Source organism: Spermophilus citellus (genome assembly GCF_964194105.1).
Source record: "Spermophilus citellus genome assembly, chromosome: 3".
NCBI lineage: Eukaryota > Metazoa > Chordata > Mammalia > Rodentia > Sciuridae > Spermophilus > Spermophilus citellus.
Genome location: NC_138184.1, coordinates 200950585 through 200975620, shown reverse-complemented (window position 1 = coordinate 200975620; position 25036 = coordinate 200950585). Strand labels below are relative to the sequence as shown.

At 35.2% G+C, this 25036-nt stretch overlaps 1 protein-coding gene across 1 annotated transcript in view; it reads right to left on the bottom strand.

Annotated features, from left to right (window-relative positions):
* Positions 1-25036, bottom strand: part of CALCR (calcitonin receptor) — a 120811-nt gene that overhangs the window by 38630 nt on the left and 57145 nt on the right. The window contains exons 3-4 of the mRNA XM_081288171.1: positions 11877-11955; positions 3983-4136 (exon numbers count right to left, since the gene is read on the bottom strand). Of these exons, the coding sequence (XP_081144297.1) occupies positions 3983-4136; positions 11877-11927 (205 nt within the window). The 5' untranslated portion in view covers positions 11928-11955. The remainder of the gene's footprint in view (positions 1-3982; positions 4137-11876; positions 11956-25036) is intronic.

Below are 25036 nucleotides of genomic sequence, written 5' to 3'. Positions count from 1 at the left end.
GTCTTATTATCTTAGAATTACACTTTGTTACTAACTGAAATAATGCTCAGTTTGACCACTTTATGTATTCATCTACATTGGCTCCAAGTGGTTTCTTACAGGAAAATGTGCCTCTATAAAGGTATTCAAATATAAGATAGTTGTAGTTTTGTGGATTGGTTACTGTGTCCTCCATTCTGTACCATTGGTCCACCCGCCTGTTTTGGTACCAGTACCATGCTGTTTTTGTTACTATTGCTCTGTAGTATAGTTTGAAGTCTGGTATTGCTATACCGCCTGATTCACACTTCCTGCTTAGCATTGTTTTTGCTATTCTAGGTCTTTTATTATTCCATATGAATTTCATGATTGTTTTATCTATTTCTACAAGAAATGCTGTTGGGATTTTGATTGGCATTGCATTGAACTTATAGAGGACTTTTGGTAATATCGCCATTTTGATGATGTTAGTTCTGCCTATCCATGAACAGGGTATATTTTTCCATCTTCTGAGGTCTTCTATATCTCTCTTTAGGGTTCTGTAGTTTTCATTGTATAAGTCTTTCACCTCTTTTGTTAGGTTGATTCCCAAGTATTTTATTTTTTGGGGGGATATTGTGAATGGAGTAGTTGTCCTCATTTCCGTTTCAGAGGATTTGTCGCTGATATACAGGAATGCATTTGATTTATGCGTGTTGACTTTATATCCTGCCACTTTGCTGAATTCATTTATTAGCTCTAATAGTTTCTTTGTAGACCCTTTTGGGTCTGCTAGGTATAGAATCATGTCATCTGCAAATAGTGATAATTTAAGTTCTTCTTTTCCTATTTTTATGCCTTTAATTTCTTTCATCTGTCTAATTGGTCTGGCCAGTGTTTCGAGGACTATGTTGAACAGAAGTGGTGAGAGAGGGCATCCCTGTCTTGTACCAGATCTTAGAGGGAATGCCTTCAATTTTTCTCCATTCAGAATGATGCTGGCCTGTGGCTTATCATAGATTGCTTTTATGATGTTGAGGTATGATCCTGTTATCCCTAATTTTTCTAGAGTTTTGAACATAAAGGGATGCTGTACTTTGTCGAATGCTTTTTCTGCATCTATCGAGATGATCATATGGTTCTTATTTTTAGGTCTATTGATGTGGTGAATAACATTTATTGATTTCCGTATATTGAACCAGCCTTGCATCCCAGGGATGAATCCTACTTGATCATGGTGTATAAGGGGCTAAAAGCATGCAATGGAGGAACAAATGGTGCTGGGAAAACTGGAAATCCATTTGCATCAAAATGAAACTGAATCCCTTTCTCTCGCCATGCACAAAAGTTAACTCAAAATGGATCAGGGAGCTTGATATTAAATTAGAGACACGGCGTCTGATAGAAGAAAAAGTTGGCTATGATCTACATACTGTGGGGTCGGGCTCCAAATTCCTCAATAGGACACCCATAGCGCAAGAGTTAATAACTAGAATCACCAAATGGACTTACTCAAACTAAAAAGTTTTTTCTCAGCAAAAGAAACAACGAGAGAGATAAACAGGGAGCCTACATCCTGGGAACAAATCTTTACTCCACACACTTCAGATAGAGCCCTAATATCCAGAGTATACAAAGAACTCAAAAAATTAGACAATAAGATAACAAATAACCCAATCAACAAATGGGCCAAGGACCTGAACAGACACTTCTCAGAGGAGGACATACAATCAATCAATAAGTACATGAAAAAATGCTCACCATCGCTAGCAGTCAGAGAAATGCAAATCAAAACCACCCTAAGATACCATCTCACTCCAGTAAGATTGGCAGCCATTATGAAGTCCAACAACAACAAGTGCTGGAGAGGATTCGGGAAAAGGGTACACTTGTTCATTGTTGGTGGGACTGCAAATTGGTGCAGCCAATTTGGAAAGCAGTATGGAGATTTCTTGGAAAGCTGGGAATGGAACCACCGTTTGACCCAGCTATTCCCCTTCTCGGTCTATTCCCTAAAGACCTAATAAGAGCATGCTACAGGGACACTGCTACATCGATGTTCATAGCAGCACAATTCACGATAGCAAGATTGTGGAACCAACCTAGATGCCCTTCAATAGATGAATGGATAAAAAAATGTGGCATTTATACACAATGGAGTATTACTCTGCATTAAAAAATTACAAAATCATAGAATTTGGAGGGAAATGGATGGCATTAGAGCAGATTATGCTAAGTGAAGCTAGCCAATCCTTAAAAAACAAATGCCAAATGACTTCTTTGATATAAGGGGAGTAACCAAGGACAGGGTAGGGACGAAGAGCTTGAGAAGAAGATTAACATTAAACAGGGATGAGAGGTGGGAGGGAAAGGGAGTGAGAAGGGAAATCACATGGAAATGGAAGGTGTTCCTCAGGGTTATACAAAATTACATATAAGAGGAAAGGAGGGGTAAGAGAAGAATAATACAAGTGGAAGAAATGATTTACAGTAGAGGGGGTAGAGAGAGGGGAGGGGAGGGGAGGGGAAGGGGGAGAGTAGAGAATAGGATAGACAGCAGAATACATCAGACACTAGAATGGCAATATGTAAATCAATGGAAGTGTAACTGATGTGATACAGCAATCTGTATACGGGGTAAAAATGGGAGTTCATAACCCACTTGAATCAAACTGTGAAATATGATATATTAAGAACTATGTAATGTTTTGAACGACCAACAATAAAAAAAAAAGAACTGAAAAAAAAGGTATTCAAAAGAATGAGTCTCAGGCTTTGAAGGCAGTTCTCAAAACAATTTTTTTTAAAAAAATACAATGATCATAGAATAAAAATTCAACCTCCCAAGGTGACTAAGACTAAAGTGAAACAGATTACACTCAGTTGGTCTCTGAAAATAACAGGGTTTGTGTGTGTGTGTGTGTGTGTGTGTGTGTGTTTGTCTCATTTCTTTCAAAGAAATGATTTTGCCTTTGGATAGAGTTGCATCTAATGCCCTTTCAATTCTTGATAAACACTGAAACTACCATAGACAAAAGAATAACATATACTTGTCTTTAATTGACTTGGATTTTATTTTTCTGTTTAAAGGAAATGCTAAAAATAGGAACCATGAACTTTAACCATTTGGAAGGAAACCATGTGTAGCAGTAGAGTATATTTAACCATTTCCCCCCTTGACAAGTAGGGTTGTTTTAGAATGCATAAGGTTGTACAAAGTCTTGTTGGATTTTTTTCAAATGTTTCAGGAGGCATGGGAAAGAATTTAAATGGGTGTTCGAATGCTTGAACAACCTCTCTTTTATTTTCTTCTGGGCCTTCAACAGCAAATTGAATATGCTGAGCCCTGAAAATGTTTCAGCAGTCACATAGAACGTTCTAGAGAAGGTGATAGAGAAACGATGTTTGCTGAGAAGATGTGGCTTTTCTAATTCTCCTGGGAACTTGGGGTAGAAAGGGAGAAGAAAGAGCATGGATTGCCAACCAATTGACAGGGAAAAAACCCTATGCCTAATTAAGCCAAATAAGAGTGTTCTTTTTAAAAAATATTGTTTTAGTTGTAGTTGGACACAATATTTTATTTATTTTTATGTGGTGCTGAGGATCAAACCCAGGGCCTCGCACGTGCATGTCAGGCAAGTGCTCCACCACTGAGCTACAACCCCAGCCCAAGAAGAGTGTTTGACAGGCTCCGCCTCAGGCAAATTCTCTGCCCACCACCTTCCACTTCCTGTTCTTGTCATTTTCCTCCTCCCCTCTCTCACTTAATCCTGTATTGTCCTGCTTGCCAGGAGTGAATCCAGAGTTACTGTAGTGATTTCATCCTGCAGGCAGATGCTAACCAAAAAGAAGCCAAATGAAGTTGAGAAGCGATAGGCATATCTCACGTGAAACATATAAAGATACTACAGTGTGGAAAATTCTGGTGTATTAAATTTAAATTATCTACCACATCTCCACCCATGGACAGAAACAAGTCTTTAATGATATTTCAAACATATGTTCACATATATCTTCTCTTTACCTTCTCCTTCGTATGGTGGCATATTCTGCATGCGGTCATAGCATTTGTACTGGGCGTCCATCATCCTCTGGCGGCCTATGATATACAGGTATGGCTCAGTCATAGTTGTCGGATCAGTGAGATTGGAATAGGCAGGAAGAATTGGAGTTGGGTGCTGTATTAAAAGGAAAATCGGTTAATTGTAGAGAGAAGAGATGCGTGGACACACAAATGAGATAACCAAAGAGTCTGAAAACACCTTACTATTTCTTCCAAAAGCAACACTTATTCCTGATCTTCTCCAGGTAGAATACTTTTGCTTTATAACTAAAAAGTGTATTTACATTTCCTACACAAATTCTAGCTACAAATTCTATATTTGTACCAGTATCTATTCATTGTTGAAAATGGAGAGCATCCACACACATGCACACATCTCTCTAGCATCTAGGATTGTTTTAATTCTCTGATCATGGTAAAGTTTAGAAGTAAACAAAGTACATAACATGATTTCAGAAAATTGCCCAAAATAAACCAACTTTGCCTTCTTTAGAATTCTTAGGAATCATGGATCATGTTATTTAAAACTAGACAGTAAAATAAAATGCTTCATTTATGGGACATTTTTTTCAGATGAATTTTTTGGTTGTGCTTAGGTTGTGAATGCTGCCAGAAATCTGCCATGTATTCCATAGAACAAAGTTATCCCTTTGATAACTGACTTTAATCTCTTTAAATTGGTTTCATTAGCACATGACCTACATAGGACTATTCAATTTTTTTCTCATGAAAATCAATTTAATTTTTAAATATTTATATTGGCATACTTGCATTTTCAATACAGGTTGACATGAGTTTTTGTTCAGTTCTGATTAATCTCCATCACCATCACAGCTCTCTGGTTATCAAAGTTGATGTGTTTGTATGAAAAGATCATGGTGTGTCATATCACCCCAACTTGTGTTTATATGAAGTTCAATTTCTTTTGTGACTATGACTGATATTCTTCATGGTGCTTGAATCTTATTTTTTTTTAAATATTTACACCCTGCATATCTATATTTTGTTTTGTTTTTAGAAAACCTAGAAACTTTAGTCTATACTGACTTTCCTTTTCCTGAAGTTCAGAATATTGCTTTCTATCACATACAATATAACACATGTTTATTTGACCTTATTCTGTCTAAATTATTCCCAGGTTGAAGTTTTCCCATGTGAATTAATGGCAAAAATAGTCTACTGTTCTCTCCTGTATTCCCTAGTCTCTAAAATGAAACCTGTTGCCATTAAGTTGACCTGTGCACCCAGGTTACTCTTGTGAAGCCTCACTCTTTCCCAGTGGGTGTCATCCTCTATCTTCTGTGTGAGCTCATCACTACATGCTAAGCTGTGTGGTACAAAATACAATTGAAATTCTGAACAGGGAGAGAGTATGGAGCAAATTAGGGGTGGTCGCAGATACATGGCAGAATCTGAACTGGACCTTGAGATATGTAGTGTCTGTTTAGGCAGAGAAAAAAATAGTAGGGCTTAAAGATGAAGGGAAGGGAATGTGCAAGAATCCAGAGGTAGGAAACAGCACATGTGAAACACTGGAATAGAGCCACACTGCCTGAAGGGGAACTCATTTAACTTTAACTAAGAAATGGGATTAAGGAGTCTGATGGTACCAAAAAAAAAAGGTTCTTGAACTATCTTGTACTGTCATTTTGAGCAGATTGGCAACCTCTCCAGGTCTAAGTTGCATTTGTAGTAATATTTAACTTCTATGGGTATGGTGAGAATAAACAAGAAAACAAATACAAAATGCCTGGTACTTGAAAAGCTTAATACTTTTTTAGATAATATTATCAAAACATGATATAAAATAAAATATATTTTGTAGGTTTTTGATCAGTGAAGGCTGTAAAAGGATAATTTTAGTGTAATCCACATGGCAGGCATCAGTGTCCACAGGTTAGAACTGGGAGGGGAACTGGGAAGCTAACGGCCTGGACTGAGTCCATTGATAGATGGAGAATACAACTCTCAGCATCTCCCGGAATAATAAAGATGTGTGAGTCTAAGTACTGGAAAGTGGCCACAGTCAAAGAGCCTGAATGTTTAGCCTACTATGTAAATGAACAAATGGTAGTTCCCCAGAAAGGAAGGGATCCAAAAAGGAAAACCTTGGTAGAGGGAGGGAGGGAAGAAGGTAAGTCCTATTTTGGAACTGGTTTGTAGATGCCCTATGGTACTCAGAAGTTGTTTGCAAAGAGAAGAGGATGAACACTTATTACTGTTATAGCTGCTAAGTGGACATTCACTGTGAATTAAGTTGACACTACTCTTTAAATAGGCTACTTCTATTTTTAATGTCTCTTGGATTTATGACAGAAGAGAAATTAATGAACCCACAATATTTTTACATATGTGCAAACCCTTTACTCATGTAGTCAAACCTAATTCTGTTGACATGTGACTTTTCTCACTGGCTTTCAGGTTAACTTGTCAGAAAACACCCACTGAACTTGGTAAGTCAAACATTGAAGATACAGTGCTGAATAAAACAAATGTGGATCCTGCTCTCCTGGAGCTTACAATTTAGCAAACAAAGACCAGCACTACAAAATATTCTAACAGAAATTGTGAATATAAAATAATCACCAGTCATAAAACTCTGAAATATTCCATTATGAATTAGAATATGATTTGTGAAACTTTAAGAAAGAGTACACTGAGAATATTCCATGTTACGAGTTCTTTTTGTATTTAATTATTGTACATTTTTGAGTGTTGTGTGTATGTGTTTGTGTGTACTTTAAAAATGCAACTAAATATGATGGAACCATCAAAGAAAGGAAGCATCAGGGTGTCCTTAAAATAGAGATATTAATGGCGTGTGCATTTATTTTAGATACTTCTTTTGTGCTTCAATTCTTAATTTCTTCAGTTAATATGAAAATTCTCATTTGATATATTATTAATTTATGGACTAACTTCTCAGCTTTTTCAAATAAAATTAGAATATGAATCACCAAATATATGTGTGTATATGTATGTACATAAACATATATAAACATACATACATATATATCTCCTCCTATTTATTAGATATTTTAGACATCAGGAACTATTTTCCTTAAGGTTTGCTTTCTTTCCAGAAGTAACATTCTGAATTCTGTCTTTAAATGGCTGACAACCAATTAAAATATGTTCCAGTACTAGCTGCAAATTCACTGAAGCCATGGGAAATTGTATGTACAAAGATATTAAGTGAAACACTCAATACTTATATTTTCAATTACATCTTTATTTGATTTAATTCATTTTAACAGCAGTAACAGTGGACATATGAGCATCTGAATAAGAGTAGGTGTAGATCATGTCGATGACAGTAGCTTCAATTTTATCATTCTTGCAATATTGAAACAAACTCCAGTGAACTTGGTTTGGAGCCTGGTTCAGTAGAGATTGTTTCAACACTGAAGGAATGAAAATCAGAATCTTTGTTGTTAGATGAGCCATAGCAATCTCAGTCTGCTTCTGGGCTGGTCCATGTTTGAGCCATGAAGATGGAATGTTCCCAAATGGTAGCTGAATGTCTTTATGAGTTCCTAAAATAACATAAAAATTGTGGCATTCTATTTATGGATAGATAGATGAATAGATAAATAAAGATATAGATGGATAGATATATAACTGGACGGATATATGGATAAACAGATGAATAGATGGATGGTTAGATGAAGGGATATATAAATAAATGGATAGCTAGAGAGTTAGATGGATAGATAAATGGATGGATAGGTAGATGATGAATAGATGGATAGATGGATGGGTAGATGAATAGGTAGATGATGAATAGATGTCTAGATGGATGGGTAGATGGATATGTAGATGATGAATAGGTGGATAGATAGATAGATGAATTGATATTGATAGATAAATATATGAATGGATAGGTAGACGAATGGATAGATGTCTAGATGGATGGGTAGATGGATATGTAGATGATGAATAGGTGGATAGATAGATGAATTGATAGATAGATAAATATATGAATGGATAGGTAGATTAATGGATAGATGTCTAGATGGATGGGTAGATGAATTGATAGATGGCTAGGTGAATGGTAGATAGATGAATGGATATAAGGATAAATAAATATATGGATGGATAGGTAGATGGATGAATAGATGATGGACGGATAGATGATGAATAGATAAAAAGATATAGATGTACAATTATGTATGTGATTATAAAAAGTTGATTTTCTTTCCAGCATTATCTTTTCAATTACAACATATATGTGTATATATATCCATAAAGTAACAAATTTTATAAAATTCTTTAAAAATATTAAGTTTTTTTCTGATAATTTCATACAAATAAAAATTGTTAGTGAGGTAGTATTATTTTTAGCAGTAAAGAGTCAAAATAATACCAGTTGTAATTAGAATGATCACGTAATGTGAAAGCTAAAAAAATATTGTACTTATCACAACTGTTATGTATGTTATGTGTTTGAGAGATTTAAATAAATATATGATTCTATGCTTAAATGAAGATAGAAATGCTACCTTAAGGGTATATTGCTTGTTTGAGAAAAGACTAATGTTCGAATTTTGCCTATAAACAATCTCACATGATTCTTAAACAAACTAACAATCTCTCTCTTAACTGTTGTCCCCCATGGAAGTTTAGCTGCTGGATATTTGATGTCACTTCTAAAGGTTCAAGTAAATGACGCCACACATCCAACAGCCAAGCTGCCACCAGCAATCAGCAGCTGACCCTCATTGGTTCTTTTGGTGAATAAATACTTGAAGTGCCTCCCACACTCCAGATCCCATTCTGGGTTCCAGAAATTTAACAGTGAACAAGACTGGCAAGGTCCCTGCCCTCATGGAGCTTACATTCTAGGTTTCATCCACACTAACCACAGAGAGGAAAGTAATCTGCTTTGAAATGGCCACATGTGGAGGCAATTCTTACTTATATATCAGACATCAGTCTGTTTTGGGTTAAAGGTAGTTTCTAGAAGTACACAGACAGAATAGTTATAGTGCTGTTTAGTCTAGAACTTTGAAAAATGTGCCATCTCTGCAATGGCTCAAGCCCAAGCTATCGTGCTGAAGGGAAAGTTTCCTATTGGTGGACATGGGCAGAACTGCACTAAAAAGCACATGTGGTAATACATTTTTTAATGTTTAAGGAGATGGAAATGTTAAGTATGCTGATTTGACCATTAAAAACTGTAAACATGTATTGAATTATCATGTGACCTCATACATTTATACAATGCAAATAATACTTAGTAATAAAAAGAACTTGAATCAAGGATCCACAAACTGATGTAAAAAAACAGTAGATCTATGTCATCATCCTAAATATTTGTAATGTACATGTTATAATTATTTGGAGTTTTCAGTTAAACTTTTCAAAATAACAAAGGAGGAAATACAGTGTTGTAAAATATACAATGTTGTACCTGGTTCTTCCAGGTAGGATCAGATGCCTAGTTGGTGTCCTATGTACTTTCTAGGGAAATGCAGCTAAGCAAACAAATAACAAGAACTAAATGCTCCCACCTAGTTTTTCTATGTCCTCATCATTGTTGCTATCCATCCACATTGATAACATTTTTTTTTTGAGCGCTCACAATCTATCAACTCCTATCCAAACCCTGTTACATTACCTCAGAGAAGGAAGAGAAAGTGCATCGATTTGGTTAATGGGGAAGACATCACCGGAGGGAAGGTGATGGCCCAGAACCATACTTCACAAGACCATGTGGAAAACAGTTGGTAGAATTTAATAAATATACTGGCAGTGGTTTTTCACAACAGTGTATTATGTAAAAAGTTACTAGGTGGATTAAGACCACTGCCATTTTTAAGTTACCAATGTGGAACAAAATGAATCTTTGGGACAAAAATATTTTATCTGTATGCTATTTTTTGAGATGCAGTTTATGAACTTATTTTTTATTGGTTCTTTTTAGTTAAACACAACAGAATTAATTTTAGTATAATTATAAAAGCACAGAATATGATTTGTTCTGATTCAGTCCCCAGTACTTCCCCTTCTCCTCCCTGCCTTTAAATGCCTCGCTCCCTTCCTTCTATTCTACTGATCTTCCTGCTATTCACTTAGTTGTTTTTCAAAATTAGAGTCTTGCAGAATTTTGTTTTATTAAAATATTCTCCAGATGACATATATAATCCAAATACAGCAAAGAGAGCACAAAGTACCGTGCTCACTTATGTTGCTGGTCAAGAAATGCCTCCAAACCATAAAATATTTCTATCTATAATTCATATAAATATATGCAATTTTTCATTGTTTAAGTTGGAAGATAAGTAAAATTATGTTTTAGTTTTTTAAAAAAATCTTTATTTTTTAGTTGTAATTAAACACAGTACCTTTATTTTATTTATTTTTATGTGGTGCTGAGGATCAAACCCAGGGCCTCCCATGTTCTAGGCTAGTGCTCTACAGCTGAGTCACAACCCCAGCCCAGTGTTTTAGTTTTTTAATACACTCAAATAATCTATAGTTTAATGTACTTTGTTTAATATTTAGTGATTTCTTTAGTTTTTCTTTTACCATGTCCAATATAATTATACACTTTATGGTAAAATTATTTAGAAATATTCACATATATGCTATGACATAGGATTTCATTTGAGATATTAAAAATAACCATAGATTTATGAATAATATATACCATTATTCTGCATCTATACAATAGCACATAGGGCTTGGACATTTATCAACAAGATAAACTATTCTATTAGTTTACAATATTCTTTTGTATTTTTCTTAGATTTCCAATGGCATGAAGTAATGTACACTTCTAGAAACTGGATTACTTTAAGAAAATTATACTGTAATTTATCTAAAGAAATATTTAATAGGTTAAAATAATTGGACAGTCTGATATAATAAACTATGCCCATTATCCAAAAAAGCATAAAAGGGTTGCATTAACAATCATCCCTGTAAACCATTCATTTGAAGTATAATGTTACAAAATAAAAATTCTCTTACAAATTAAATTAACATTTATGGAACACTAGTAATATTTTTTTCTTAAATAATGTAAAGAGAAGCACTTTAGGTGGACTTGTAAGCCTGCAATCTCACACTGATGAATAATGGAAATCTTGGAACCCTGGACAAGTTTAGCTTGTGTCAGTATCATAGTACAAGATCCTAAGTGACCTCTACTGCCAGTTCATTGACGCATGTTATTCTGATGTGGTGAAAGAGTAAGGATTGAGACAACTCCAGATTGATTTACATGGAATTCACCCTTCTTCTTCTCATGTGCTATTGAAACTGATGTGATTGTGGGTTAACAATGTTGTTAACCCACTAGACATTGATAGTGTTTTCTAAAACAATTATACTTCTAATAAGCTGCATTTTTTAGGAAAAAACAATATAAAATGACATAAATTAAACATGTTTTAAAAGGCTAGAGAAAGTTATGGATTGACAGTGGTATGTAAAGACTTGGAGATTCTTAGTTTTTGATGAGATATATATTTGAAGTGAATAACCAGACTAATGGAGATCAGATGTTTTAAAAGTACTGTACAGCCATGAAACTATGACTCAAATACACGTCAAACAGGAAAAACATTTTATACGAGAACATCATCAACCTTCATGCTTATTTCCAAGATAATACAGAGGTGTTTCAAATGAACATGAAATTTTGTAAATAGACAAAAACTCAAATTTCTGGGAAAACAATGGGACTAATCTAAATTAGTGAAAGTTCAGGAAGAAGATTTGTTAACGAAATATTTTTAAATGATAGTTTAGAAGAATGCCTATCCTTGCACATGCCAATTCGATCACACACAAACATTCTTCCCTATTTGGCATTCTTGATGTCTTAGAATAATTCTGTTTTACTTACATTCAGAAGAACGAACAGTGCCAGGCACCGGAATGTCATTGGCAACTTCATTTTGGGGTTTTGAAGATCCCTCCTTGTCCTATAAAAATATCAAAGTAACAAAGGTTTAAATCAATATAGCCTCCATAACAACTTATATTTTCCTTTTCTGTCTTCTTGACTCGAAGAGGATCGATATCCCAAGACACCCTAAATAAAATACACATAAGTAGGAAAACGTTCTTCTGACACAGTTGCAACTGTATGTCCCATTGTCTCTCCTGTCAAACAGATCATTGGCCTTGAGGCACTATTAAAAAGTTCTGGAGCAAGTTTTGCATATCGGGACTGAAATAAAGGAATTCTAAGAAATCAGAGCAATTCAGGTTGATTTTTGACAGGACGTGCCATCAATAGAACTGCTGAAAATTGCTATGCAAGCATCCACAAAGAACTCACCTCACTGGACATAAGCAAATAAAATCTGTGGTTTGTGAAGGATTCATGGTTATGCCCTGTAGATAACATAAAGTCAACTATAAAAGTAGTTTTATTTAGAGCCTTGATTATTTTTTTCCCATAAATACTTCTTCAAGCTTCAAGTTGCTAGTAAGAATGTATTTCTTCCATCTAGCAAAGTTGGACTATGTCACCAATTGCTCGCCATTCCCGCTCAAGAGAACCACAGTCAGAAAAGGCTACTGTGTCACAAATATCAGTTTCTCAGAGCTCAGCAGATAATGGTACACAAGGAAAGATAATAAAGGGGTGAAAATTTAAATATGTATTGCTTTTCATCAGTGAGATTTGGGTGAAAACTGGATTTCAACCAGGAGAGAGTGATTATGATTTCTCTTAAGTGGCATGATTGCCTCTTACACTTTATTCATTGTATGATAGATTTTACCTACTCTTGGTGTCTACAATGTGGGCCTGATGTACTTGCTTCTGAAAGAGTAAATTCTATTCAATTTGCATACTGGCACAGTAATAAATGGAGAACGTAAAGTATAATTTTGAAATGTCATCTTATATCCTTATCCTTATTCATTGTTTCTGATCTAATTCAAGTCCATCCAGTAGATTAAAAGCACACACATACATGCATTGAGTGCTGAAGCACTACAAGCATACAAATGTGGGTGAGCTGGATGAGCTATGGCACTGTTATAAGAATCTGAACATCTGGGGCAGGGCAGGGAGTAGGTATAAATGACATGGAGTGTGGTAAAATAACCAAAATGCTGCCTTGATAAAAAGCTCATTAAAATTATGAAAATACAGGGACTTAGAAGAGAGCCAGATAATTCTTGATTGGGAAGACCAGGGCAGGGTTTATATTTTAAGATAGAATTTGAAAATTAAATAGGCTTTTGAAAAGCAAAAACCTACTAGGCAGAGAAAGCAAATAAGATACAGAGATAGGAAAATTCATTATATCCAAAGAATAATAAATGTGATAGTTTAATTTAGCTAGAGCAGAGAGTCTCTCAGAAAGTGGATATAAGGCTAGATAAGTAGACTTTTGAGTGCTCAGGAAATTTATTATTTATTATTGAAACCCACCATTTTGGCACGTTGTATACATGCATATTCATCTTTATGTATACACATTATAACAACCTTATCTGATGCTTGTTACAGCTGAAATAATTTTTTTTTATAAAATAGTTTTTACTGTTACTGATAATGATGATGGTTTGTGATCTAATAAATTAAATGAATCATAGAGCTCTGAGTTCTCACAAGTGTGTCCTCTCCATACCACCACACTAGCCACACTAGCACATCTGAACATGTTAATTTTCTTGCATTGCACAATTATCCATGAATTCTCTGGATGAGAAACTAGAGATCATCCTGATTCCACCCCTTCTTCATCCCCAATATATTGTCTCCAGTATTCTGACTATTTGCATTTAGGTATCTTTCAAATATATGTCCACCCCTCTTTCCCCTCTGGCTACAGCCTCCAGACCAGTTTCAGTGCTCCACATCTTGATCTCTCCAACTCAATTTATCTAATAAAATGAATATGATCTTATCCTCTGTCAATAATTGCTTATGCATTTTAGGCAAATGCACAAAACTTTTGGCTAGGAATATAATATATGGTCCTCCTAAAGTAACATGCACCAATATGATAATAGAGAGAAATAAAGAGGAAGAAATTAAAGTTGTCTCCTAGGTCTCTAACTTGACAAAAGGACAAATAACTTAGGAGAAAGAAGTAGGAGGAGGAGGAGCTTTTGATCTGTGTCCTCTCCCTTAATTGAGAATAATGCAACAGGAATGTTCTGGGTGAGACTTATTTCCTGGAGTGAAAGGCAGGATTTTGAAATGTATGCGTATATAAGGACATGAGAAACCTTTCTTAATAAGGTTGCTTTTGGAATTCCTACTTATCACAGTCCCATGATTTAGCCTTGAAGAGAAGCAGGATGTGCAGGCCCTTATTGGTGTCAGGTGGAAATGTTAATCACTGATAAACAAAGAAAAGTGTATGCATGCATTATAATATCACCCTGTACAAATATTATGTATTGATCAAAAAAAATTTAAAGTGTATAGGGAGATGGAAATGTGGACTATGTTGATTAGATCATTACACATGAATTTTAAAAAGATTGCTTAAATTCAGGTTTCTTCTTGAAATGAAAGTCCCTCTCATTAAGTTCATATGTGGGACCTAAGCTTGGTGGGGAGATAGCTTCTCAATGAATGTGAATATGGGGTCATTAGTCAGCTAATTGGCTTCTACTATTCATACCATTTGTTTGATATCAATCAATATTTTGTAATGTAGAAGTTGCTCTGTTTGACTCAACGATATCATTAAAATGAAGAGCATTGGAGGCCATTGAAGACTCCTCACTTTTAGGGTGAATGGAACTGCACAGCCATCTTACTGCAGAAAAGGGGAGCCCCATGGTTTCAAAGCCCAATACACTAGTTTGACAATTGTACCAGGACCAACCAAGGTGAATAAAGACAGTATGAAAATAGATCTGAGGATGAACATTTGGAAATGATTGGGGTTGGGGGGGGGTAAGAAAGACACAAGATCCTTTCTTTCTGATTATTAATTGACGCGGTCTATCATTTTAAAGATTCTTGCATTATTTTCAACAGTAACAAGCATTGAGCTTGCCCTACAATTGTCCTGATTAAATAGTGCCTTGTAGATATGCCTCTGAAAGATGTGCTTCATTGAGGATTCCTGATAAAGGGACAAAGAAAATAAAGGTATATCTGTGAAGAAAGAGATGGTTTTATCAATTTCAGAGAAAAAAGGCAATGAAAAGTAGCACTAGAATGGAGATAAGATATAAAAGGGAAAGAAGGAGTAAAAGGAAGAGGAAAGGCTTAAAGAGAGTGACAGCCATGAAAAATGCAGGATGAATGCTGGAGACTCGTGGCTTATCTAAAGAGATGATTACAAAATAGAATAAAAAAGTGGATGGGTTGCAGGTAGAATCTAGAGAAAGGTGAATGTTGGATTTCAAGTAGGCAGGATTCAGGGTGATACTGGTTATATACATTGACCTTGAGGAGAATTGTTTTGATTGGCAGCTTAGAGAGTTTAAACTAGAACCCAAGTAGGATGGACAGCATCAAGCAAATAGCAGTTAGTGGAGAGAAAAATGTAGCTTGGAAATTGTGAACCTGAAATGAAAATAAGCAAGATAGATGACCCATGACCAGTCATCTGGTATACCTGGAAGATGCCTCAGAAAACAAAACAAGGTTTTACTTTGACTTGGGATCATTTGCTTACTCACTTCTTGATGAATTACCTTAACCACAACAAGGGCTTTGTTCACTTTTCTAAGCCCAGAATCAAAGAAGACAGTCTGGAATGTAGTAAATGCTCAATAAATGCTGGTTGGTTGTTTTAAGGGATAAGTTAGGGACAGAATCCAAGACATGTCAATCGGAATCTGGAAAGATAGGGCTCTCTAGGAAAAGCCCAAGGCTGGCTAACTGTGCAGCCCAGAAATTCCAATTTCTGTTTCTGCTTTAATTATTGTTTTAGTTTTGAGAAAAGAGCTTCACTTCTATGCCAGTTTCCCACCTGTTGAATGACTATTACATGGCTTTGCCATCCTTGAACAAAAGAGCACACAACTGTATATGAACCCTTTTAACCCCCTGGATCTGTCTCAATAGTCTAACTAGTAAAGGTCAGTGTTCCGAAGATAGTTTTGAACCATTCTTTTACCTAAGAAAAGCTTTTGTGGAGCATTTATATAAGCCAGATCAATGTGGAGACTAAAATTCCAAATGTGGAACCTAAGTTTAAACATAAAGATGAGTAGACCATCTTCAGAGGTGCAGTTGCTGGTGGGACAACAGATTCAGCATTGCCCTGCATTCACAAATGGACACTTGTGAATAATCCCCTCTCTAGAAAACTCTCTCTGGGTTGCAAAGGTGGGCTGATCTGGGGGAACCATTTTTTATGGTGAATAAGCAGAATCTAAATCACTAATTCTTTGATAATTATTGAATCGAGTAATCATCCTTAAGGGTAGTAAATTTCCTTGAAAAGCAAAGTTACATGATTTTTACTTATTTACTTTTTATGGAGAGTATGAAACATCAACGTCTGAAAATAATATGTCTATTCTCATTGGTCAGTATTTCCAAAAACATGTTTCATAGTAATTCCACGAGGAACAGTATAAAATAAGGTTTCCACACCCAAATAAGTTTAGGAAATTAAGTCTTGCCTACACTCCTTTTAGAGATTTATCCTAGATGTTAGTAGTTTAAATAAAGACATTATTTTTCCTACACTAAAACATTCATTTATTTGACTTTTCACTCCCCAAGCTTGATTGATCATGAAACACTATTTTTTGTTTGCTTATTTGGGTGGTAACAGCTAATAACACATGTATACATACACTTAGGAAAATACTCTTATCTCGATGCAATTTCTAAACCGCCCCAGTCAATAAAGACTGCAAATCATGATAATGAACTCCTTTTAACTTAAAAAGTATTTCTTTCTTTTCCATATGGTAAAAGAGGAATGTCTGAGGTCTTACATAGCCGTATCCTTGGTTCAAAGCCCAACACCATTAATAGGCATCTAAGAGGCAATTGCTCCTTTGGAGCATTGTTTGTTAAGGGGCTGTCCATCAACATCCCGGTTATGGAAACGAGGACTAGAATAAGGTGTATGAGCAAAGAGCAGGAACCAAGCAGAAAGAAGCACTACTAGTCTAAAAACAGCTGTGGACTTTTGTCACTCACAGCATTGAATCTGTTTCAAATTTAAAATCTGTCAACTGTCTTTACTATGTGTCTGTAGATATGGTCTGAGCAGGTAAATGAATTTTGTGAAATCACAGGGTGGGCTGATTTTGTTGTTTTAGCAATTTCTTCTGCTCGGTCAACTGATTACCTAACGTATTTGAAAATCATTCTACATTACCACAGGAATTAATGTGCCAAGGCATAATGTGGTCTAACTTAATTTATGTTGCCACATTAAGCAAAACAGAATACTTTTCTGCTCTTCATCATGAGTTTAAAATGCTCATCTAAATCCAGGCTTCAAGCCTAAGTGGAATAAACTCTAGCACTCTCTAAAATGAGGAGCTGTTATTGATAAACAGCAAGGCACATGACCTAAGATAAAAGATCCAGATGATTGGTGCAAGAGGATAAAATTGATGTCATATTGAGAGAAATAAGATTTTTTCCTTGAATTACATCAATGACTTGGCTATGTGATTTCTATCAGTCATGATAACTTAGTAGCACATATAATTATTACAGACTTAACCACTTTTTACCTTGTGTTTTACATACACACATACCATTTAACTGGCACTTACTAATTATTATGTTTTCAGTACCATGCTTGATAATTATATATGTGTTGATTTTGTCTTAACATGTGGATTCTCCTTCTACACTCAAATTATGGATGAACAAATAAAAACTAAAGGAGATAGTTTAGTTTCCAGTTGTGTAGTCACTGTGTGGGCAAATATATGTTTTGATTTCTAGTCCAGTGTTCTTCTCATGCCTTGAAGTTGCTTTCCAACTTCTACCTGCTCTTTGAGGTCATAAACTGGTTCATGGCTGCCCACAACAATCCTGAGGCCTTTTATATCATATGATACTTATAAATTCATTTATTTAATAAACACTTTTTGGGTATAAGTTTTCCATAACCAGCCTGGGTCTCCAGTCTTGATTTCTACTATACTCTGTTCATTAATTCAATATAAGTAATTTTCATTGTCATTTTTAAGCATAAGATGGCATTTTTATTATGACAGCATAAAAGGTCAAAGACAATAATCTATAGTTTTTTCCCTACATTATTTCTGATGGGAATAATCTGGCATGGATACTTATTTTCGGCTATTAATGTACAAAAGGAGTAGAGAGAACACTCAAAGTGCTAGACTAACCTTGGTCAAAACAGTACAAATGATAGTTTGAAAAGTTGCTGGTCTCATTGCTTTAAATTTGTAAGCATTTCTACCTGAAATGAACTAGTGAAACGTACCAAAACAATTTCCCTCCAATCTGTTAGAAGTTGATGGAAGAGCTCTGGTTAAAATCTCTATCATATGTTCTAACCTAGTGCATGTTCTAAATTACCACCCTGTGTCTCAGTTGCCTTTAATACTCTGCATAGAAACCTCTAAAACATGGTCTTGGAATACGAGGATCGTAGTTCCTCCTCTTGCCCAATTGGATTTCTCTTAATCACCTTTAGGGATATTTTTTTTTCTTCTGATTTTGAGGATGTCTTAGGATAGAAGGTGCTTAGACCTGATAAATGAGGATAAGTAATGAGACATCCAGAAGTGTTGTTCAAAGTATTTAACAACCATTGCTACTAAAATATGCACTAAGCAGAACAATTGCTGGCTGTAACCACAGGCATGCTGTGCCAATGCTCACTAGCTGGAAGCTACATTCCTCCTTTCCCCTATAACCTTGCTATGCATTGTGTATCTATGCTTTATATTTGTGTTTGCAGAAATGGAGGTGGGTTGGAATGAGGGAGAGAGCATTTATGGTACTTATAAATTCATTCATCAAATATTTACTGAGTCAGATGCAGACTTGCTCTTGCGGAGTCTTTACGCATTGCAGAGAATGCCCAACTGGGAGCTAACCTTTTGCACACCCTTAACATACACATCTCCCAATCCTCCCATCATGTATGGGATTCTATACAAAGATATTTCATTGAGATCCTTATAAGGGACCAGCTTGTTCCTGCATTTCCAATTCCAGGAGCACATATTTATTAATAGAGAGAAGCACCATCAAATGTAATTTAATCATTACAAACTTAGCCACTTATTCAATTATTTAAGGATCCATTTCCCAGAAATTTGAGTGAATTGGAAGTTATCCATTTTGCATGACTGTGTAAGCAGTTCAAAAGGTGTAAAATTAGCTGGATTCCCTTAAAAAACAGAGAGATTAAGTGAGATTAATGACATCAGGGATAGCCAGCCAAGTTGCATCTCTAAACATCAGCCATGGGGATGCAAATGGTTTTCACCATATCTGTTCTTTCCTACCATGACCCAAAAGCTAATATTCAAAGCTCTAACATGAATGACTTTTACCTAAATTATGGTGTCAAAGTTAATTTCAATATGGTATTTTAAGTTTTCAGGTGAAGTGCATATACTATTTAATTAAAAAGAAGCTTAGTAATTGTAAAAACTTGATGACTCATCTTGTCAGTTCATTTTTTTTATTAAAAAAACACAGGTACATAAAGAAGTTATAGTATACAAAAGAAGGCTTAGCCAGACAAAATTAAGAATTCCAAGAAAGTAATTTTCATTAATGTAATTTGGTTTGGGAATATGGATGAGCTAATAACTGATAAGTCAAAACTGCCTCAATTTAGTTGTTTCAGAGTATCTGGAAGCATCTACTTAACTTAGATCCATAGGTAATCCTTATCCAAATTTTTCCAATATCTGATCCACAGATGCATGTGACATTGTGTATCTCCTTGCTTCCCTCTGGTGGTGCTATTCATTCAATGATAGGAACCAAAGGAAGCAGAAATAAGAGGTGGAATTTACTCAGAGTCAACTGAGAGGGATAACTGATTTGACCAAGAGTTAACTTGAACAGGATTGGACTATCAATAGTTTCTCCAAGTACAGACTGACTTTAACCTAAGTTCAGTACTTCTTTGCTGTGGCTAGTGGGCAGGTTGCTCATGGGCATGTCTTTCTCAGACCAGAGACAACTGCTGGTGGGTTGGTAGCAAGCAACAGAGTTTCCTTCTTAGTTTCTGTTCTCAGCCAAATAAAACACTGATACTAGTGGAACTTAGTGTTTAGTTAGAAAATCTGTCTGTTACCCTCATTGATTGATGCATAAAAATACATGTGGCCAAATTTAAATATATTAAAACAGATTAGAACCTTTCCAGGTGATGGAGTGGCAAGCAATCTTATTTTCTTTTGTTCATCTGCATTTTTACATTCTTACAAAATGCAGGAAGGGGATAAGAGGAAAGGAAGAGGGAACAATAGGAAGAAACAAAATGAACTATCTTGCTCTGTTCTGGCTTTATTCGCCATTGCTGATAGGAATGTTCCCTGTGGGATAGCTGTGGAGTTCAAAATGAGAAAGCTGTAGACAGGAGAAGGGGCAGTTAGAGCTATCACACCTTAATTACTGGTCTTACTTTCTATTTGTTTTTAGGCAACTGAAACTATACTTTAAAAATGTTTGACAATAATCCCTAATAAGGAATAACAAATAACATATTTAAAAAAGACATTTAAACCAATAGAAATGCCATTTTCTATATTAAAGCTTCATTCATGATACCACTAGCAACATTACAATAAAAAAATGACTTAGTACTAATTAGCAGTAGATTTAAGACAGAATGTCTGATGGGCTTTCTAATTACATCTCTTAAGAGTGCCCTGATGCTGATTAGGTGTTAAAAATGTATTTCACAAATGTAATTAAAAAACTATAAAGGGAAATGAATCTCAGTGGTCAATGAAGAATAGTCATAATATGTTCATAAAAACAACTCCCAAAAAAATACAAAGGCAGAACACTTTCAGTGATAATACAGAAGATTGCTCAAATTTCCCATTTTAATTCTTACCACTGTTTTGCTTCTTTGAAAGTTTGCCCTAACAGGAAATTTCACATTTGTAGCTAAAAATGGTTAAGTTTTGCAAGATCTATGCTTGAAATGAAGAAACCCCTAAATGCAAACTAACAGGCCTTAAAACAGTTACAATATCTAACCTCAGCAATATTGATACTCAAAGAATGCCAGCAGGATTTCTTTTTCTTTTTTAGGGGGGTAACAGGGATTGAACTCAGGGGCACTCTACCCTGAGCCACATCCCTAGCCCCATTTTTAATTTTATTAGAGATAGGGTTTCAATGAATTGCCTAGCACCTCGATAAATTACTGAGGCTGGCTTTGAACTCGAGATCCTCCTGCCTCTGCCTCCTGAGCCCCTGGGATTTCTTTAGTCACTTATTTCCTCTGTTGAGCAGAGTCTTCCTTTCTCATACTGGATATAAAATATTCGATCTGCTGATCTATCCACTCCAGTGAAAATTTTGACCATATCCAAGTTCATTTGAAGAGAGAAAGCCATACACCATTGATGCCATGATCCTAGTGGTGCAGGGGTATTTCCATGTGGTTTTTGCTGCCTCATTCGTTGCTGATGTGGAATAAGCTATGGTGTCAGTAGTGGAGCCCTGATGGCAATTTTTAGCTCAGCCACCCCTGTCCTAGGCCCCCCACCCCATGGTTTACTAAAGGGAAGTGTCAAGGAAGGTAACAGTTCTGAGTCATTCCAAGGTCACATGGAAAAGGTCTATATTTTTTGTCAAGTTCAATAGTGTCTAGATGAAGCCAGAAATAAGAAAATGGAAAAGTTCATCATTACACTGGTGTTTGCTTAGTTTCTCCAAAATAGTTTGATCTCCTTTTCAATTAATTGGTTGGTACATCCAGTTGTGTCTCTTTTAGTCAAAGAGGGAAGAATGTGATGGCACTGGTTATAAAAATAGGTACCCTTCCATTTGGGACAACTGGAAGGATATGAACTTTCCCAGATTTTCTAGAGATGATGTAATCAGATACCCTTATTTGAACATGAAATTAAGGCTCAGAGAGGAGAAAAGGACCTTGTTCAAAGTCAGAAAGTGTATGCCTGGCAATGGGAATCAAGTATGCACAGTGAGTGGATGGTCTTCCTTGGACATTTCATCTGGTCTTATTCCTCTCCTGTCTTCTCTCCCCCCCCCCCACTCCTTTCAGGAAGCTGCCAAACTTCCCATCTCCACCATGAGATGTAAAGACCAAATAAAGAAAGAAGTGGATAAACCATGTCTACAAAGTGGGATAACAAGAGAACCCAACTGTATCCTTGAAAAAGAGTAAGTGAAATAACATCCAAATACAGTTCTTTATACTGTCCCTCAGTATCTATATAGCATAGTAGATACTTCACATTCTAAGGTGGTTCTTGGGTCATTCTTGTATGACGAGCAAGTTGAGTCAAATACAATGCTCATATTCCTTATTTTTATTAAACTCCCATACTTGTAGGCAATTCAAGAATATATTTTGAACTGGAAATGATAACAAATGATCAATCTGAGTCCTGTCATCTTTCTCAGTGTTGAAATTTTTTAAATTCACTTTTTCTCTCAGGAACTTAGCTGTAATAGTACTACAACTAAAAATTATTTAACTTTTTAAAAAGATATATAAGCCAATAATTCCTCTAAAGTTTTTCATAAGTATTCCTCCATTTCTTAATCTGTGATTCAAGTTTCCCAATCTCAATAGATTGTGTATCTCTGAATTCTAAAGATTCTATGTATGGATCTCCACTGTTGAATATTGAAATGCTCTCATTCAGAGCTCATTTCAATATTTTTCAGCCTAAATTATAGAATTGTTTCACCCCCTCTTTTATCTAACAAAATAATTTCCATTTGGAAGTTATTTTTAATGTATATAGTAAAATTGTAAACATATGTTTGAATTTTCAACTTATGTTATGGTCTCATCTAATTCAAGTATCAAATGAAATAGTTCTCTGCTTAGTTTAAAAAGAGAGTTGTAAATGACCTTTACTTTGTTGATGCAACTATCTTTTAAATATTTCAAAAGATATTCAAAGGGATACAAATATGGGACCAGGGTTTTTTAGCAAAGGGATACAAATATGGGAGCAGGGTTTTTTAGCAAAATAGTTTGAAACTCTATTTCCAAATAGTCTTTTCATTTCTTAAGAGAAATAGAATTCTTCAGAAAATATAATAAATCTGAATTGCAGATCAATTTTAGAATATATGCCTGTAAGTACATAATACCTGTGTATAAATAAAGTCAATTACTTTAACATTAATTTTAGTATAGTATAGATTCAAAAGCTTCCTTTAAAAGTTTATATTAAAGTCCTAATGATAACACCACATAAGTTCATTTTGAAATAAATTGCTAATATTTATTAGCTCATTTGTGGACTACTCATAACTCTAGAAAAAAAGAATAAGTGTTAAGAATGAATTAAATGTACACTAAGAAAACACCTACCATGTGTCAGGTCTTGTGATTTATAATGCATTTTTGACAAACACAAGAGATACTATATTAGCAACTTAATGTGAATTATATTCAAGTTTTATTGATATGGTATTTTTAGCATGATATTTTATAGAAAATATAGGTGCTATATAAGCTGTCAATAAAACAAAACAAAACAAAAAAAAAACCAAAATGCTCAACAATTCTTAAAAAGTAAAGCAAAACAGAACTCAAACACCACCACTTAAAAGTGAGGAAAGGACATACATAGATATTTCTCCAAAAAAAAAGTATATAAGTGGCCAGTAAGTATATGGAGAGATGCTCTACATCATAAATTATCAGGGAAATGCAAATGAAAACCACCATGAGATACCACTTGTTACTCATCAGAATGGCTACTACATATAAAAACAAAACATAACAAATGTTGGCAAGGTTGTAGAGAAATTAGATTCCTTGCACATGGTTTTCTGAAATATGAAGCAGTGTGGCTTCTATGTAAAAATAGTATGTTGTTTCTTCAAAAAAAATTAAAAACAGAATTACCAAATGATCAATGATTATTACACTTCTGGCTATGTGCCCAGAATAACTGAAAGCAGGGATTCAAAGAGAAATTTGAGCATTATGTTAGGTGTATGTCACTACAATTAAAAATACTAATAATAATGAAAAGAAATAATAATACTCATAATGAAAAGTTTCACATGATTGTCATTATTGATAATTTATTCCCCGAATCAGGAAGGAAAAAGAAATGTGTGGGGAAGTGGTTAAGAAGGAATGACTAGAACACGATTCTGGAGATCCAGTAACTTTGGGCAAGATGTGGACTATAGCTGTGAAATTAAGATTGCACTACAGCTTCTCTAACCTTCAGTAACTGTAATACTATGGAGATGGAGAACACAGAGAACTGAGAATCAAGCACAACAATGCTCAATTTTAAGGGATGGAGGAAAGAGGGAGCAGAAAGACATTTTTCTTGTGGGGGAAAAAATGATGGGCAGAGTAATCCTGTGCTCTAAATAGCAGTCAAGCTCTTAGGAGCCAGAGGATACATTTTACACTCATATCTCCCTGCGGGGAAAGGTCACTTCCCCCCTCTGGATGGCAGTGTGCTGAACAAAGAAACTCAATTTAAGGACACTGCTTGGAGAGGGGCAGATTCCTATTTCATTAAAGAATTGCATGAAAAGAATTGGGAGGGTACCCATTACTGGATAGCTCCAGAGCATGGCAAAAAATAGAAATCATTGAATCAGATCTATTATTCATTTTAATAGTTCTTTTCTTTTCCTTTGGACATTGGGACACATCCCTCATGAAAGGACAATAAGAACAGCCTCCTTTGAGTGACCATCAAATAGAGAATGAGATATCATTAAAATGCTTTTGTAAGGTGGTTTTCATGGTTAATAAGCATTTCAATGGGGATTGCTAAAATCATCATTAAAAAAAAGAAAAAAGAAAAAAGCATAAAACAAAGTGAGACAATAAACCAAGACAAAAGACAAAGATTTTCAACAGAATGGATAAATGGCCAGGGGTTGTAAATGGATGTATTGCCTGTGTGAGAGCCAAA